The sequence below is a fragment of the Capsicum annuum genome, chromosome 9, assembly GCF_002878395.1.
Source record: "Capsicum annuum cultivar UCD-10X-F1 chromosome 9, UCD10Xv1.1, whole genome shotgun sequence".
Classification (NCBI taxonomy): Eukaryota; Viridiplantae; Streptophyta; class Magnoliopsida; order Solanales; family Solanaceae; genus Capsicum; species Capsicum annuum.
In genome coordinates, this window is record NC_061119.1 from 208,947,978 (window position 1) to 208,967,173 (window position 19,196).

At 37.3% G+C, this 19,196-nt stretch overlaps 1 protein-coding gene across 1 annotated transcript; it reads left to right on the forward strand.

The window, feature by feature from the left end:
• LOC107841771 (signal peptidase complex catalytic subunit SEC11A) lies at window positions 1–10,421 on the forward strand. The gene is made up of 8 exons (XM_016685614.2): window positions 1–241; window positions 6,457–6,569; window positions 6,853–6,924; window positions 8,222–8,257; window positions 8,924–8,969; window positions 9,299–9,386; window positions 10,044–10,101; window positions 10,248–10,421. Exons 1-8 carry the CDS (start codon window positions 163–165, stop codon window positions 10,296–10,298), a joined length of 543 nt encoding a protein of 180 aa, XP_016541100.1. The 5' UTR covers window positions 1–162; the 3' UTR covers window positions 10,299–10,421.
• Window positions 10,422–19,196: the final 8,775 nt, after the last annotated feature.

The window sequence follows — 19,196 nt, forward strand, 5'->3', positions numbered from 1 at the left end:
ATTTGGGAAGGATTTAAAAGCGCCCCACTACTTACTAAAACTCAAAACTCACCCCAAATTTCCAGCATATATGTAGAAAAACCCTTTCTCACTTTTTGTGCCCTCAAGATTTACAATTCGTTCAGACCAACAAGAAAAATACACACAGAAAGAGAGTAGAAAATGGGATGGATCGGAGAGCAAATCGATTCAATTAAGTCTATTCAGTATAGACAACTCGTTACTCAAGCTATTAGTCTTGGTTCGTTTTTCAATATCTTCTTGTACAAATTTTCAATTCAATTTAGATTTTATAACACGTAGATTCAGTTTTTTTTTTTCTTTTTCAATAATAATAATAATAATTTTGTTGTTGAAATTGTTTGATTTTGCAATTCTGTGTGTTTTTTGGACCTATCAGTCGAATCTATTCCGACCCTTTTGGGTTGACTGTGGTGGCAGAGCGAGGATTTTCATTGAGGAGATCAGAAGTACATAAAAAATATTTTTGACCATTTAAAAATAGAATAAAAATAGTATAATTTTCAGTTGAAAGGGCCCTCGGATGAAAGGTGGAACCACCTCAGGTTGACCGATATAGTCTAGTGTACTAAAGCTACAGCTATGTGGGGTCCATGGAAGGGCTGGACCTCTTAATGCATTCACAATTCAGAATAAATTTACTGTTTTTTGGTGGTTGTAAAGTGTCAGTTCTTGGATTTTTTTAAAAATTAATTTATTGGGATTTTTGATGAAAAAAAATTGTCTTTAGGTCTTTGATGTAGTTTAAATTAGGTTGCTTTTTATTAGGATAATAAGTATTTATCTGCTTGCGGAATCACCTCATTGCGTGTTGATTTTTTTGCTTTGAATGCACAAAGCATTTTGTATATTTGTCTTGATTCTTTCATGGTGATTTCGGATTGATAGTTTATAATATTAATATATGGGTGTTTGGTTTCTTGTATCGTTCGGTTGTGTGTTTTTATAATTTTTTATTTGTTATACTGGTGTCTTTTTTGGGACGTCGGATAGATAGTTTATAAAGCCGTTGGATAGGTAGTTTATAAAGCAGTCAGATAGATAGGTTATAATATTAATCTATGGTTGTCTTGTTTCTTGTATCGTTCGGTGTTGTGTTTATATATTTTTTGTTTGTTATACTGGTGTCTGTCCTGAGCCAGGGGTCTATCGGAAATAGCGTCTACTTCATCTGGGCAGTGTTATGGATTGCATACACTTTACTTTCCCCAGACCCCACTTTGTGGGAATACACTGGATATGTTGTTGTTTCATGGTGCATTTTAAATTTATTAGGATTGGTTTTAGTACCAAAGAAACCAAATTTAGATGCCTATTTACTATTGTTGAGCTTTATTCAAGGCTAATGACCAAGTCCCATTGGTCTGTAAGCTTGTTATGTGGCATTTATTTGGTCGCTAACGGTTTCTTGTACTAGTGCTTGTTTGGGTTGGGCAGATTGCTATGAGAAGTTCTATATCTTATTCTTCTTTATATAATAATTGAACTTGTTGTCTCAAGGTGAACTATAGAACATGAAACAGGCTGAAAGATTTAGACCCAAATCAAGTACATCTTAAGTCTGTGTAACAAATTAAGAGAACTCTTTTATGCATATAAATATTTTTTTTGGTGTGAGAAGGCAAGAAATAACTTAATTGAGTGGCAAGGTTGAATAAGTTATGTCCTCAACAATAACAACAGCAAACCCAGTGCATTCCCACATAGTGGGGTTTGGGGAGGGTAAGATGTACGCAGTCCATACCACTACCTCCGAAGAAGTAGCAAGGTTGTTTCCGATAGACCCCCGGCTCAAGACACGAGATAATAACCAAATCCGTAATAAAGCATGGAACAAGATGAGAAGACATAAATAAGCCACCCACAATGAATCATAAACAAATAATAGTAAACAAATTCGTAATAAAGCATGCAACAAGGTGGCATAACAAGAATAATACACCCACTAAGTAAAGCCCTACCCCAACGACCCAAACTGGCACTAGCCTTCTAACCTAATTCGCGTCCTCCAGATCTTCCTATCTAGGGTCATGTCCTCAGTGAGCTGCAACTGCTCCATGTCCCGCTTAATTACCTCTCCCTAGTATTTCTTCGGCCCACCCCTACCCCACCTGAAGCCATCCAACGCAAGCCTTTCACACCTACGAACTGGGGCATCCGTGCTCCTCCTCATCACGTGCCCGAACCATCTCAATCGAACTTCCCGCATCTTGTCCTCCACCGAAGTCACTCCAACTTTTTCCCGAATGGTCTCATTCCGAACTCTATCACCCCTAGTAAGCCCACACATCCAAAGCAACATCCGCATTTCTACCACCTTTAATTTTTGAATGTTAGAGTTTTTGACTGGCCAACACTCCGCTCCATAAAGCATGGCCGGCCGGACTGCCACCCTATAGAGCTTGCCTTTATGCTTGGGCGACACCTTTTTATCACACAATACCCCCGAGACGAGCTTTCACTTCATCCATCCCGCCCCAATACAGTGGGAGACATCCTCGTCAATCTCACAATTCCCTTGAATCAAGGACCCGAGATACTTGAAACTATCCCTCTTACACACCTCCTGGGAATCCAACCTTAGTACCACTTCGTTCTCCTTCCGTATGTCATTAAACTTGCATTTCAAATACTCTGTCTTGCTCCTACTCAACCTGAACCCCTTAGACTCAAGGGTCTATCTCCACACCTCTAGTTTATCATTCACACACACCCGCGTCTCATCCATCAAAACTACATCAGCAGCAAAAAGCATACACTAAGGCACCTTTCCTTGAATACACCGCGTCAACACATCCATCACCAAAGCAAACAAAAATGGGCTAAGAGTAGATCCCTGGGAAATGCTCTGAATCTCCTCCCGCCGTCCTAACCTGAGTCTTAGCCCCATCATACATGTCCTTGATTGCTCTAATATACGCCATCGGGACTCCACTCACCTCCAAGTATCTCCAGAGAACCTCCCTAGGGACTTTGTCGTACGCCTTCTCCAAGTCGATAAACACCATGTGCAGGTCCTTCTTCCTTTCCCTATACTGTTCCATCAGTCTCCGCACCAGGTGAATTGCCTCCGTCGTCGAGCGCCCAGGCATAAATTCAAACTGGTTTGTCGAGATAGTCACTAACCTCCTCAACCTAAACTCGACCACTCTTTCCCAAATATTCATAGTGTGGCTCAATAACTTAATACCCCTATAGTTGTTGCAACTCTGAATGTCACCCTTGTTCTTATGTAGAGGGATCATAGTACTCCATCTCCAAGCCTCGGGCATTTTCGCCGACTTGAAAATGCCGTTAAATAGACCAGTCAACCATCTCAAGCCAGCCTCGCTAGAAAACTTCCAAAAATCCATAGGAATCTCATCAGGCCCCGTCGCCCTACCCCTATGCATCCTGCGAACAACCTCTCTGACCTCCTCTACCTTAAAGCGTCTACAATAACTAAAATCACGACACTCCTCAGAGTGCTCCAGCTCCCTTAACACAAGAGCTCTATCCCCTTCATCATTCAATAACCTATCAAAGTACGTCTGCCATTTCTTCTTAACGTGACCGTCCTCCACTAACACTCTACCATCCTCCTCCTTAATGCACTTCACCTGGTTGAGGTCACAACCCTTCCTCTCCCTGGTCTTAGCAAGCCTAAACAATCTCTTTTCCGCTCCTTTCGCCTCCAACCCCGTATACAAGCTCTCGAACGCTGCTATCTTAGCCGCCGTAACTGCTACCTTAGCCTCCTTCCTAGATATCTTGCACTCCTCCGTATTAGCCCGCTTCTCCTCTTTATCCTTACTCTCAATCAACTTTGCATACGCCCCCTTCTTCGTCTTCACTTTCTTCTTAACTTCTTCATTCCACCACCAATCCCCCTGACGGTGACCAGCCCGATCCCAAGAAATACCCAACACCTCACTAGCAGTCTCCTTGATGCACCTAGCCACCCTATCCCACACATCATCCACACCTCCCTTACACTCCCATACCCTCATTCCCTCCACCTTCTCCTCTATCTCCCGTGCAGTCGCCGGCGTTAAGCCACCTTACTTAATTCTAGGTCTACCCTCCTCATGCCTTCTCTTCTTATCTTTCTTAAAATACCCAAGTCCATTACCAAAAGTCTATGTTGAGTCGAAAGATTCTTACTCGGAATGACTTTACAGTCCTTACACAACATCCTATCCCCTTTCCTAAGCAGCAAAAAGTCAATTTGGGTCTTGGCTATCGCGCTTCGGAAGGTGATCAGGTGATCGTCCTTCTTCGGGAAGCTCGAATTCACCACAACCAACCCAAAGGACCTCGCAAAATCCAACAGAGCAGCTCCCTCTTCATTCCTCTCCCCAAAACCAAAACTACCATGCACATCGCCAAAGCCTCCCGGAAATGCCCCAATGTGCCCATTGTAGTCCCCTGCTACCACAATCTTCTCAGAACTAGGCACTCTCACCACCTCATCCAAAGCCTCCTAAAACCACATCTTCTCCTCCCCACCCAAGCCCACCTGCGGCGCATAAGCACTACACACGTTCAGGGTAAACCCCCCAATGACCAACTTAACACTTAATAGTCATCAACCTATCGCTGATCCTCCTAACCTCCACTACCTGCCCTCTAAGCTCTTCATCCACTAAGATGCCAACTCTATTCCTACGTCTCTCGCTACCAGAGTACCATAACTTGTACCCATCTACATCCCTAGCCTTAGACCCTACCCACTTAGTCTTCTGCACACACGCAATATTGATCCTCCTCTTTCTAAGAATCTTCACCAGCTCTATAGACTTGCTCTGAAGAGTCCCTATATTCCAAGACCCTAACCTCAGCTTATCGACTCTAGCAACATGTTTTCCTCTACCACCTCTAACGCCAGACCTTGCCCCTACTCCCCCGCCCGCCCTTCCCTCCTCCCCCACCCTCAAAACAGCCCCCCTCCCTAACCCCCTCAGACATGACGCTATCCTTCCATCAAAGCCCACAACCACAACTCCACAAGAAAACAAACAACGATAGTAATAAAGCAACAGCAGAAAATAGAAGGCACAAGCAAAGTAGAAGGAGTAAACAAGGAAAAAGTATATCCCACAAGTTATAACTAAGTCGAGCGATGAAATAATCCAGAACACAACTCAACAACTCTCTCCAAACAAAGCAGCCAGACACCACTACACACAAGCAACAGGAAACGACGCAGAAAAAGGGAAACAGAGACAGTAACAAATAATATAAAGGAATCAAAAACTGTATGAAGTGGCTAAATGAATAAAAGTTTAGATTTCACCGGTACGCCTGCTAGCTGCTGGTTCCGTTGATTTGGTGTCAAAAGTTTATTGCCGAAATAAGGTAGCTGGTAAAAAGACTGCTGGTACGTCGCTGGAGAGGCTTTCGGATCTTGCTGGAATCTGGGATCTGGACGTCTGCTGACCTCGAACCACCTGTTTGACCTACCTTTTTTGCCGCAGATGAAACCCTTCCCTGTTGCCGGAAGTCGAGCTGGCGGGGACCCTAAATGCGCCAGTGACTGTAGCGACGGGACAAGAAGGGAATTGAGGGGGTGGCAGTATATAGAGGAAACTGGGGGAGAGGGAGATCTGGGGTGGGAGAGAGGTTCGACCTTACCTTTTCCGGCTCAATCGACGCCAGTGCCGGTGTCAATAATATACATTAATGAATTATAAATAAATTGATAACACTTTGTATTCGAATCAGTTATGTCCTCAGTGTAAAGATGTTATGAAACTTAAAATGGTGCAGAAAAGTGATTAGCCATGAAGGTCATCTTCTGAAATACTTAAGTTTGTGCAAATATGGAACTAATGCAGATGAGAGTCAAGCTAATTCTCTATCATGTTCTCAATGATTTATCGTCTAGCATTGGGTTTGTTTCGGATTAGATGATACGAGCTAGAAATTGGACTTTTTGTTTGGGATAGAGGATGTCTAGTTAGCTTTGGTTTAAAGAATTGAACTTGAAACTCAAGTTCTTAAATTTTTCTTCAAGTGTTTGTTTTAGCTGTTTTGCAAAACGAAAGTTGACTATATTGGGAAGTAATTTCAAACTCAATTTTTTTAAATCTTTCAACTCAAAATTGACTTCTTGAAAGAAGTTGAAGAACTGAGTGTCCGAGTATTTGAGCAATTTGAAAAATATAGTTTAAATTCCTTTAATACGTTTTTATTGGGCAAAATCAGTTCAACCTAATACCTCACTGAAAAAGTTGATTTCGGACGAACACTGGACAGCCTTAGATGTGGATATTCTTTTGAGATCATCTCTCTCTACCTCTCTTTCGCTACAAAATTCACTATGAAATGTGAATTCTATATTCAGTTCTTTGTTGTGTGGAACAGTATAAAAATGAAAGTTGATGGATTCTATTTTTTTACTTTGTAAAGGTTAATGTTCTTTATTTTGACCCTTTTTCACATGATCACTTTCAGGTATGATTGTTACATCAGCGCTTATAATATGGAAAGCATTGATGTGTATAACTGGCAGCGAGTCACCTGTGGTGGTTGTGCTTTCTGGAAGTATGGAACCTGGCTTTAAAAGGGTGAGCTAAAGAAACTTGTTCATAAGGAAAAAGAGGAGGGGTTTGGGGGGGGGGGGGGGGGGGGGGGGGGGGGGGGGGGGGGCATGTTGTGTAACGGACGCTTTTCATGTGTCAATGACAGTATGATCCTGGTGTCTTTCTTACTGTCGAAGAACCTCAACTGAGAACTCTCCTGAATATTTTTTCTTTGCACTTCAGTGAGAAGTAGAAATACTTCTTTACGTGGAGTGTTAGTTGCTCTTTTGACTTTGTATTACTAAAAGCATCGTCTATTTTCTTGCAGGGTGACATTCTTTTCTTGCACATGAGTAAGGATCCTATTCGTGCGGGAGAAATTGTTGTGTTTAATGTTGACGTAAGTAATGCTTACCAGCATCTTCTGTTTTACCTGTTTTCTGCTCGAGTTACTTTGGCTTTTGAGGTGATAAACATACATGATTAACAATTTTTCTTTGTATTGTCAGCTTTGCCAATGCCAATTACTTGGGAGTTAATTATGTTAAAATAGAAACTACTTAGCACCTGTCAAAAATTCTATTTAGTCCACACCAACAGGTCAAGGCACATATTTTTTGTTAATAATCAATATCGTTTGGGCAGAGGGTATGGGGTTGGAGGTACAAAACAAGTAGGAATAAAAATTGATGGAATTGGTCTTGATGTACAGAATGTTGAATTGTGCGAATTGCGTCGTATAAAGGTTTATTAAGTAGTTTTACTAGAGGGGGGTACATTTATGTATTCATTTAGATATGCATCACTCTTACATGTAGAATCTTTTCTCCTGGGTACATGATATCTTTCTGGGGATGAGAGTTAAATGCAGGAGCACAATTTTACCATGATGTCATGTTATATAGCGTGAAGCACCTCATCTTAAAGCCCAACTGATGGGAGACCTTTATTTATTCCATTTTAGATTTGCTAGCATGCACTATGAAATAAGTTAATGAAATCAATTTTGAAATCTTTGTCGGGGAATCAGTTGGATGGAAAATTAAGTATCGGATGCTAGGAAGAAATCATTAAATAGGATGTGATAGTCTATAGACTTGAATCAACACTAATGCAATTGAGAAGCTTCCATTGAAGATGATTTAGTACTAAAAGGGAGATAGTAGAGATGCTAGGTGGAAGAAATCAACGAAATGGAGAGAGGGAAAAATATTAAGAGGTGGAAGAGAGATATAATGATGAGATCAATTCATAATGTATTCATTCGTCAACTATCGTTCATTTTAAAAAAAAAAAAAAGAAAGAAAAACGAAATGCAAAGAAATTCAATTAATAGAATATAGAGTCCTAAATATGATATAACTCTTGAAACAATGGCCTCAATCTCCCCCGCCTCACCCCCCATAAAAAGAATTGGTCTCTAACTAAAATATGTAACTTTCTCTATGAGATAGAAGTGCAGATAATCCAACATGGGTTATTTATTTAGAAAACACAACTGTAGTGATGTAGTCCAAGATTGATCCAAGGAAATAATATGGTTCGAATAGGCCCCATTTAGTTTTGCTCATAAATACTAGTATCTATTTCATTGGTTGGATTTTAATCTGTCAAAGATCATCCAGCTGAAATTTATGCTGTCATTTATGTTGACTTTGAAATTTACTTATGTTGATGGCATGTATTTTGTTGCACAGGGACGTGAAATTCCAATTGTTCATCGAGTAATAAAGGTATGTTGGAATGTCTGCTCTCTACACAACATATTCTTTCATCTGGTTGTGTTTGGTTATAATAACTTGGTTGCCTGCATCTAATGTTTCTCTGCGTTGGTAGTAAAACAAGGAATGTGCAATTAATTATTAAAACTTGACAATGAAAAGACGGCTATAAAGGACTGATAAATGAAGTGCATTCTGAAGTGAATCAAGTGATAGATGACTCTCTTTCCATAATTAGATTAGGGTTTATCACCCGCTGGGGTATGGTTGGTTTGGAGACTGGCTGATGATTTTCCCTTTCTCTCTTCCTTGATAATTGAGAGAACAGAGACATACATATATAAAAAGTAAATTTTGCAGTCATATACCACTGATGAGTCTAATCGAGAACAGAAAATAGCATTTGACAATTATAATCAGCAACATATTGTATTGTTTTCTTCACTTGATAATTCAATTTGTAATAACACTTGTATTTACTTCCAAACCCAACCCAAGTACCAACCCTCTGAACGAAAAGGGAACAGGAATTAAAATATTGTTGAATCATGCTGACAAGAAGGCATGTGTTTCATGTACTTAACTAGTTTTGGTTGTGTCCTACATTTGCTGTCTGCCCACTTTTCTTCCTCTTGATTAAACTAAACCACCAATATTCTTTTATGTTTCCCCGTATAGGTTCACGAGCGCAAAGACACGGGAGAAGTTGATGTCCTAACAAAAGGTAATTTTATGATGCATATTAGGTAGAGATCAGGTATGTTGTATACGGATCTCTCTCTCTATGCATTGAGAATCAGTTATCGTAAATTTCTTACAGTTTATAAGGTTCATATCAATCATTTCATATTCACATCAATCATTTCATAGTTTTCCATTTAATGAAAGAGTTTACTTCAAACAATGAGCTCTCCGCTCTGTCTCTTTGTACTTATCATCTGAAAAAGCCTGCTGTTGCTTGCCCCCTAATAATTGTTAAGCAAGGTTTTATGGTTCTTTGTTCTGAATGATGACTCATTAATTTTCTTGCTTTTTTATGATTTATATCTTCAGGAGACAACAACTTTGGTGATGACAGACTTCTCTATGCCCAGGGTCAACTCTGGCTGCAACGTCACCACATCATGGGGAGAGCTGTTGGGTGAGTTGACAATTAGATATACTCTTTAGATTTTTGGTTTCTCATTTCTTGATGTTTGTGCTTTAGAGACCTATCAGCAGTTGTTAGGTTGGTGTTGCCTTGGCCGCTCGTTCCTTTCTAGGCTTTATCTTTTGAATATGCGCCGCTTCCTTTCAGTTGCTACTCGATGCAATATTGGAATCCCATCAAAAGTTTGCAAAATTCATAGTGTTTATCTTTTTCCGTTTGAAGTTCTCCCCTTTAAGTAAACTTTTGCATAGAAGTTTGTCATTATTTTCTGTCACTATTTCCATACTAGGGAAGTTTCATGAACCTGTTGATACTTGAGAAAGGATTGAAGTAGTCACTCCTCTATCTCTCTCTTTTTGATTTCTTTTTCCATTTTTTTGTAGTACTACTTTTACTGTCAATACTTTTCTTTCTTCGACATTTTCATCATAGCTTTCAAACCTGTTCTGGAAAATGTTTTTCTTGAGGTGAGGGTCCATCGGAAACAACAACCTCTCTACCTCACAAACATTGGGTAAGTCTAGTAGTACACCCCATCCTCCCCAAACTCCATCTGTGGAAACATACCGTGAAGTTATTTTTATTGTTGCTCGTTTTGCGTTACCTACTTGTTCCTTGTATGCTGAAGCAGTTGCTTGTCAATTTCAGGTTCTTGCCTTATGTTGGGTGGGTAACTATAATCATGACTGAAAAGCCAATTATCAAGGTTCGTCATGAATCAAACTTCTAATTTTGCTTTCACTTTATTTGATAAGTTTTTTTTTTTTTTTTTTTTTGTGAGTTTTATATGTTGACTAGCTAGGTCCAATGAAATTCTGATATTAGGTTCTTTTTCTCTGCCTGTTTATGCAGTATATATTAATAGGTGCATTGGGATTGTTGGTCATCACATCAAAAGATTAGTGAACCATGGCTTCACATCATGGGCACAAATGATAACTTGAAATTAGAGAGAAACTATGTATCTGCCATTTTTAAGAATCATGACTCATTTTTGGACAAATAGAATACTCTTTCTAAACATTATCTCTCTCTCTCTTGCTCGCTCTTTCTGTGTGTGTGTCTCTATCTATGTTTTTCTTTCAATCTTCATCTACATTAATGTCAACATGCATGGTTAGAGGGGGTTGGGTTTCTTTTTTCATTTTGGGATTATTTATGTCCATGTGGATTGCTATTAATGTCGAATCATGAGTTAGGGTGTTGAAAAAAATCACAAAAGTGGCTAGAACGTTTTTTGGGTGTGAAATGGCTGTTAAAAAAATATGATTTTTTCTGTGATAAAATAAATAAAAATGACTTTGTTACGTACTTTGAGCCATTAACTCGTGCATTTAACCAACTAATCTAATAAATCATTGTGAGATCCTCAGGAGATGCTAGAAGTTTCTTTGGTATTGTCTGAAAAAGAATCAATACACTTCCTTTTGTTGCTTTTCACCGTTCAGTATTCTTTTCCGAGTCCGACTAATTCGTTTGCACCAAAAAATCTCCCAATCAAAGTTAAATTCATACTCAGGATTCGAATTTGAGACCTTTTATTAAGGATCGAGGAGTACTTACCGCTTCGCTCCAACTTTTGTAGGTAGAGCCAATCCTTAAGCTCTAGTCTCACTTGTTAGATATTCCCAAAAGAACCATTATTTATTCTTCTTGATCATTTGCCACAACTTGACAGTAGGAGTGTTCTTTATTTGTGTCTGATGTTTCTTGTTCGGGGTATTGAGTGATGTCTATGGTTTCGAATAGATAGTTTTTAATATTATCTTGTGGTTCTAGTATTATTCTGTGGCTAACGATGTTAGTTTATTTTGCATACTGTACAAGTTTATATGCATTTATGATTTGTGTTTGTTATATTGTTATCGGTCCTAAGCCGGAGGTCTATCGGGAACAACCTCTCTACTTCTCATGAGGTAGTGGTCTGGTCTGCATATGCTCTACCTTCTCCAGACCCATTATGTGGGAATACACTGGGTATGTTGTTGTTGTTATCATTTGCTACAACTTTTTTTCAATTTTCTACCTTTGTATGCGATATTCATATAGAAGTTCGATTAAATTTGAATTTATATTGGGAAGTCCATTGAGGGTAAAGACACAGACAACTCTATGTCCAAAAGGACTCACAAGGACACCGCAACTTTTGTTGGTGATCATTAGCTACATTTTCTAAACAGAAACACACTACTAAAAGCTTCTTAGTCTGTAACAAATATTATGCTCTTCAAAGCCAAAAATGTCATGTTTTCACTTCACTACAGAAGCTTTTATTAGCCAAGAAAGATTCATAAGGATTTCCACCTAATAGCCAATAGTCATGATTTCTATTGGGGTAAAACAAGGCTCCCAACAAATTACTATGGAGTGTTTTCCTTTTAATGAATTTTACGCGATATAGATTTTGATTAATTAATTTTTGAAGTGAGTACAGAATACAGAGCTAAAAAGAAAAATATCCTTGTGATCTACTGTAATAATATTAGATTACTGAAGAGAAATTGAAATTTATCCCTCTACCATTAAAAATATTTTCTTAGGGTACATTCACTAGAGTTTCTGGACCATTGATACCTTTGTCATTGGCAAATGATCTCTTCTTTTCCCCTTCCGTTAACACTATAAATTATGCGTATTAAAATACTTTGAAAAAATAACTTACTTTAGATGTGTTTTAATAATACCATCTTTTTTTGTTCGATCAAAATTTATCTTTTATATAAAACCTTAAAAGGAAAAAAATAATATAATACTTCCTCCGTCTTAAAATAGTTGACATGTATAGATTTTGTACAACTCTTACAAAATTAATTAGGAATGTGATTTGACTAATATATTCTTTATTAATTCTTTAATTTTCATCTAGTTACGTACCTTTTAATTCCAGAATAACTATTATTAAGGATAGAATTGAAAAAAAAGTGATTAATTATCTCTTGATCTTAAACATGCCAACTTTTGAGATGAATTTTTTTAATCAAATATGCCAACTATTTTGAGATGGAGATACTAGTATAATATACAAGATACAATGTAGAAGAAATTTATTTACTACAATCTATAAAGAGTAAGTTTTTCAAATTTTAATTTGGGACCGCTTGTTACTTGATATCAGGAATCTCAAGAATTTGAGGATCAAGAAATTGTCCAAGAATTGAATTTGAGGTACAACCAAGAGAGAACACGAGGAATAAGGAGGAGGAGGAGGAGGAGGCGGAAGAGAAGAAACAGAAGAAGCAGAAGGAGGAGGAGGGGGAGAAGGAGGAGGAGGAGAAAAAGAAGGAGAAGGAGAAGGAGGAGGAGAAGAAGAAGTAGGAGGGGGAGGACAAGGAGGAGGAGGAGGAGAAAAAAGAGGAGGAGAAAGAGGAGGAGAAGGGGGGGGGGGGAGGAGGAAGAAGACGAAGAAGATAGAGTTTAGGAAGAAAAAGTTGTAATTTCATAGATGAATGTAAAAATAATTATAAGTACTATTTATAGATTATGTACTGATTGATTCTATCTAATGAAGATATTCTTTGATAGCAGTTCTAACTAACAACCAACTAACAAACTTAAATAATTTATTGAAAAGTAAGCATTGTAGTTGTACTAACTAACTTCAATTTATGATAACAATACTCTCCCCAATAGAAAGATCTTTGTCCTCCAGGATCAAATGAAGGAAATCTAATCTTAAATACTGTAGCAAATTTTCAAGTAGCCACATCAGCAGGTAAATCGCACCATTTAACCAATACTTGAGCTACAACTTTTTACCCCCCTTGACCATCCTTCTTTGTAAAGTAGCTTTAGGCGTAGGACAATTTGGATTGGCTAAGTCTATAGTAAGAGGGTGAGAGATAATGGAAGGGACTGCAAAACACCTCTTAATTAAGGAAACATATACAGTGGCATGAATCTTGATAGAACTAGGCTGTCGAAGTGTGTAAGCCACAGGGACAACCTTCTTTATGATTTGAAATGATCCATAATACTTGACAGCCAACTTATGAGATGAATGGTTAAAGATAATAGCTTGTTTAAAAGGTTGAACCTTAAAATAAACCTAATCTCCCACAAGGAAACTCCTGTCACTCCTATGTACATTACCCTGGTGTTTCATCCTATGTTGTGCCCTGATCAAGTAGTGCTTAAAAAGTTGTAGTTTAAGCTCCTTATTGATGAATGTGGTGTCAAACTTAGCAGAAGCTGATTCACCAGGTAAATAAGGAAGATGTAGAGGATATGGCCTGCCATATAGAAACTTATAAGGTGTTATCTGAATAGCTGAGTGAAAGTAGGTGTTATGGCAGTACTCATCCATAGGCAAACAAACAACCCAAGAAGAGGGGTCATCACTGTAGTAGCACCTCAAATAAGTTTCCAAACATATCAAACTGAGGATGATATGGAGTAGAGTTGTGTAACACGACACTTTGGATGTTAAAGAGCTCCTGCTAGAACGCATTAAGAAAGAATGCATCTCTGTCACTAGTGATGGCATCAGACTATTCATGTAATCTCACAATAGTATCAAAAAACACCTGAGCAGTATATGGATGTTTGCGTGGCATGAAGTTCCCATAGTCTGTCCACCACCACAAGTATCACCTCAAACCCCTGTGATCTGGGCAAACTATCAGTAAAATCCATACTAATTTAAGACCGTACCACCTCAGGAATAGGTAAAAGTTGTAGTAGACCAGGATAAGAAGCTAAGTTACACTCATTTTTCTGAAAAATATCACATTTCTGAATGAAATCCTTCACATTTGCATTTAATATTTTTCAATAAAATAGTGTCAATAATTTTTTGAGAGTAGTATCAACTTTTGAATGCCCCCAAAATGGTACAACATGCTAAAGGGACGTAATTTCACGTCTCAAGTTCAGTACTTTTCCAATCACCAACTTCTTTTTCCTTGTCAATTGACCATGAGCCCAGGTAAGTTATCTGTGAGATGTAGGATTAGCATGTAGATATGCAATCAATTGAGTAAGCTTAGGGTCTAATGCCAGCTATTCTTAATAGCTTGGAAGAGGGCAATATTAGTGAGAGAGATAATCAGAGCAAGAAACTCAACTCCAATCACCCTTGAAAGTGTATCTACAACTTTATTGTCTACTCCCTTCTTATATTCAATAAAGTAGTCAAAAGGCATCAACTTGGTTAACCATAACGATTGAGAGTTGGTGTGTAACTTATGCTCCATGAGAAATTTTAGAACCTTTTGATCTGCCTTTCTAACAAAACTCTGCCCTAACAAATACTGCGATCATTTATTAATAGCCTGAATAATGACCAATAATTCTCTATCATAAATAGATGAAACAATATGTTTTGGTGATAAGGTCGTATTGATGAAGGTTATAGGTTGTCCTTCATGTATTAGTACAACTCCAATCCCATGTCCACTAGTATCAGTCTTCATCACCAATGTTTCACTTGCATCAGACAAAGTAAAACAAGAGATTGAGTTAATGATTCCTTCAACTGTACAAATGACTCATATGCAACTTTAAATTCTTAGTGAGGTCAGTAACAGGCTTAGAAATGACATCAAAACCTTGTATAAACCTCCTGTAATAACCAGCTAGCCCCAAGAATCCCTTTAGCTATTTCAAGGTAGAAGAAGTAGTTTATTCCTTCACAACTTTAATATTTTTAGGATTAGTAGGCACACCTTCTGTTGTGATAAAATGACCAAGATATTCGATTCTATTAACACCAGAGAAACACTTGCTCTTTTTAGCAAATAGCTGATGCTCCACCCTCTTAAAAAGTACAGACTTCAGTGCATAATATGTTCCTCTATATTTTTGTTGTAAATTAGCATATCATCAAAAACAATCAATACATACTTCCTTAAAATCTTTTGAAATATAGAGTTCATGCAACACCCCGTAATTTTCCTAGCTTAAATTCGTTCCTAGAATGTTAAGGGATAGCTTTCAAAGTGAATAATATTTATTCCATGTAAAATTTTCCAGATTTAGACCTTCTATTGTGTGGAAATTTGAATAAGTTTTCCATCAATACCAAATTCGCCTAAATCCAACGCGCGGTTGAAAAGTTATGACATTTTTAAGTTGACAGTGTGCCACCTGAGCACTCAGCACATCGCGAAGAAGGAAAAAATGGCAATCGTCAATTCCAGTGGACCTCTGGGATATTGGTGCATTGAGGAGTGGTCCATTTTCCCAATTGTCAAAATCTAGTAACCCAACACGATCTTACCGCGTCGCGTTGGTAGCCAAAATGACATTTGAAAGGGGCCCTGCTATGGTGGCGCGTCGCAGAGCACGCCTAGTTCCCACTCGTCCACTTTCTAGTAAGCCACCGCGATAGTGGCGCGTCGCGGTGGCCTACCAGTTCGAAAAATGTTGCTTTTTCCAGTTCCGTTTAGAAGTTTAAAGGGGGTATTTTGATCAATTTCCAAGCCCCCAATTCATGTATAACATAAGATTAAACCCATTCTAAGCCTATTATGCCCATTATTCATCAATTCTCTCTCAAAGAAAAACCCTAGAGCTCAAAGCTTTCTCTCCAAGAAATAAAAATCCTCCATTGTTTCTCCAACAAATCTCAAAATTGAGGATTTTCAAGACAAGATAATCAAGAACTCATCTTCAAGAACTCAAATAGGAATCAATAATTCAAGTTTCTTCATCTAATCATCAGTCAAGGTATGTGGGGTTATGAACAAGGACAATCCTTTCATCCTTGTCCCCTAAATTATATTTTTCAGCAAATTTCTTATTATTTGAAATTAGGGTTCATACCCAATTATCAGTATTTGAAGATTATAAATTTATAAATGATTGAATGTTGAATTGCATGACTATTTTCATATATTTATGCATGTAATGTGATTTTTCAGATTTTTCAATTGAGTTTAATCATGATATTGTGATTCTTGATTTTATTATTTTGATATTGTTGAAGTATTTTCAAGAAGAATATTGAGCATGATGATTTGCTATGAATTTACATGAGTTTGAAGCATGAGTTATTAAACCCTATTTTGAGCATTGATATTTTGAGAAGTTGTGCCTCTAAGTACCCTGAGATTATCATATTTTTAGATAATTAAATAGTATTTGATCTTTGAATCCTCAGTTTAGCTATGGAATTCACTTTACAGAATTTCTACAGTTTACAAAATTCAGATTAGTTTTATTTACAGAATGACTCAGATAAAAACATTTTTCATTTCGTAATAAACCTTTATACTAGATTTTAAAGTGGATTTCCAACAGAATGAGCGTAGCGGATTAAAGGGAGTAGTATTTAGCACTGAGCGAAAAGTGTGGGATTAGCGTGACCTATCTTCCACAAAACTATGTAGCCAATTTAGGTACAAATTTAAATTATTTCCATTCTAATATGGGTGACAGTTACAGATGTGATCACTTAACTCAGGTTATACTCCTTGGCAAGAGTATGACACCTCTCCTCATCGTGAGGTTTTTTCCATAAGGGAACAAGACGTTGGACTCCATATTAGCTCACATGATTTATGTCGGTTAAGAGAACCTCTCTACTAGTAAAGAAAAGTTTTGAAAGATTTCCTTAAAGTGTTTTCCTTACAGCTTAATGGTAAAGATTTTTAGAATAGTTTCTCAGAAAAAAATAACAGAAAGCTTTTAGAAAACCAAGTGTAAAGGCTTACAAAGTTTACTCAAATTATGCTTTACAGAAAGATATTAGCTACAAATTTCATCTTTTAGATTTCAGATTTAAGAGTGAGTCCTTTCTAACCTTAGATAATATAATTTAAAGAGAGAATACCAGTACAACTTTTAGAACTAAATGTTATGACTCATTAGATTTATAAAGTATGATTTGTTTCTTATTATTTCAGTATTTTTAGATATTCTAGCTTATGTGAGTCATTTACATTTAGCATGCATTATTTTATAATTATGATGATGAGATGATGTTTTACTTATGCATTTCACCCTCATATATTCAGTACATCCTCAAAGTACTAATCCACATATATGTCTATGTGCTACATTGTCTCATAATGTAGGTATCAGTTCAATTGTAGCACGCATACCATATTCTGATAGTTTGCAGCTTCCAGTCAGCTAGTCACGAGTCCTCTTGATTCAAGGGCTCGAGTCAGTCATATAGTTTGAGCAATATTTTATTTTTATTCATTCAGTCGTATTAATTTGGGATAGCTGGGGGTCATGTCCCGGCTACCTATAGTCAATACTAGTAGAGTCTTCATAGATAGTCAGTAGAGTTAATGTATTTGATTCCAGATTTTATAAAAGCAGAGTTGTAATCATTTTAATTTAGTTTTGTGTCGATTAGATTCAGAAAAGAGTCATCTTTCACTTATTGCATTCAAATTTATGTATTTTATTCAGTTGCTTATGAGTTATATCGGTAGAAGGGTTAGCTTGGGGTCACTTATGGCCCTAAAAACCGTGTGACGTCTCGGGACCCGTTTTCAGGGCGTTACAGTTCATTAGTCCTTGAAATGTAGTAGGAGCATTGGACAAATCAAAGGACATCACTAAGTATTTAAAGTGTCCAGAATGAGTTTTGAAAGTAGTTTTAGATACATCATTTGTGACCATTCTTAGTTGATGGTATCTAAATCTTAATTCAATTTTAAAAAAGACCTTGGAACTTCCTAGTTCATCCAAAAAATCCTCCACAGTAGGAATAGAAAATTTATAGTTATCAGTTAACTTGTTCAAGTCCCTATAGTCAACACACAATCTCCAAGAGTCATCTTTTCTGCCTACTAAAACTGCAGCTGATGCAAAGGAACTGCAGCTAGGCTGAATAATACCTTGATCCATCATTTCTTATACCATTCCCTTAATAATAGAAGAATATTTATATGGTGTTTTATTGATAGGTTCAACCCAGGTTTCAACATAATTCTATGGTCATTTATCCTTTTAGAAAATAGTATACCTTTAGGCTCTTCAAAAATATAGAAAATCCAGACATTACCTCAAGCAATGCAAGGACATCCTCTTGATTCTTGTTAACTTGTGAGGGATATCACATAAACTCTTCACTTTCTTGTGGCACCACCTAAATCATACACAGATGAGTCTGGTTTTCTAAATGTCTTGCCAATTTTTCTGCATCAGGAGTCAACACCTGATTACTACTACCTCCGAGTACATGTTTCTTCGTACATGTTTCTTCCCATTATACTAGAATTGCATGATCAATTTCCTGAAGTTCAACTTGATATCTTTTAGTGCGAGTAATCACTAAACTCCAAGCACCACTTCACGAGAACCAATAAAAAGTAATAAGAAATCAACACAAAACTCAGTCCCTTGAAGTAACCAAGTCATAGTAGTCATTTTATACACCTACATACCACCATTAGCAGCTGCTACCACATCAGGCTTAATAAGTTTCACTTCACAACGCAATTTGCTAATCAAGTCAAGGTCAATGAAATTATGAGAACTGCTATCAATAAAGATATGGACCTCCATTTTAGAATGATAACCAGTCAACTTTAAGATCTTAAATCCCAATGAATCATTCAAAACATGTATGAAAATGTTTATGTGTTTTACAAGTTGTCCCAAGTCCATTTGATCACCTTGTTCTTCTGGGATTTCACCCCTTAATTATCACTGTACTCTTCTAACCCTTCTATGTTATCCATTTTTAGTAAGTACAATTGTTTTGAAGTTCTATATTTATGACCAGACATGTATTGTTATTGTAAAAATAGCATAATCCTTTTGCCCTCTTATCATTACTCTTCAAAATTTAGAATTCTTATATTAATCCCTTAGAGAATCTAGAACTATTGCTACCAGGAGTAG

Bases quoted from the DNA above. Each gene is read 5' to 3' on its own strand.
- LOC107841771 (XM_016685614.2), top strand. From the start codon at position 163: ATGGGATGGATCGGAGAGCAAATCGATTCAATTAAGTCTATTCAGTAT. The intron at 242-6,456 runs GTTCGTTTTTCA...GATCACTTTCAG, and splicing joins TACTCAAGCTATTAGTCTTG to GTATGATTGTTACATCAGCG. The intron at 9,387-10,043 runs GTGAGTTGACAA...TGTCAATTTCAG, and splicing joins ATCATGGGGAGAGCTGTTGG to GTTCTTGCCTTATGTTGGGT.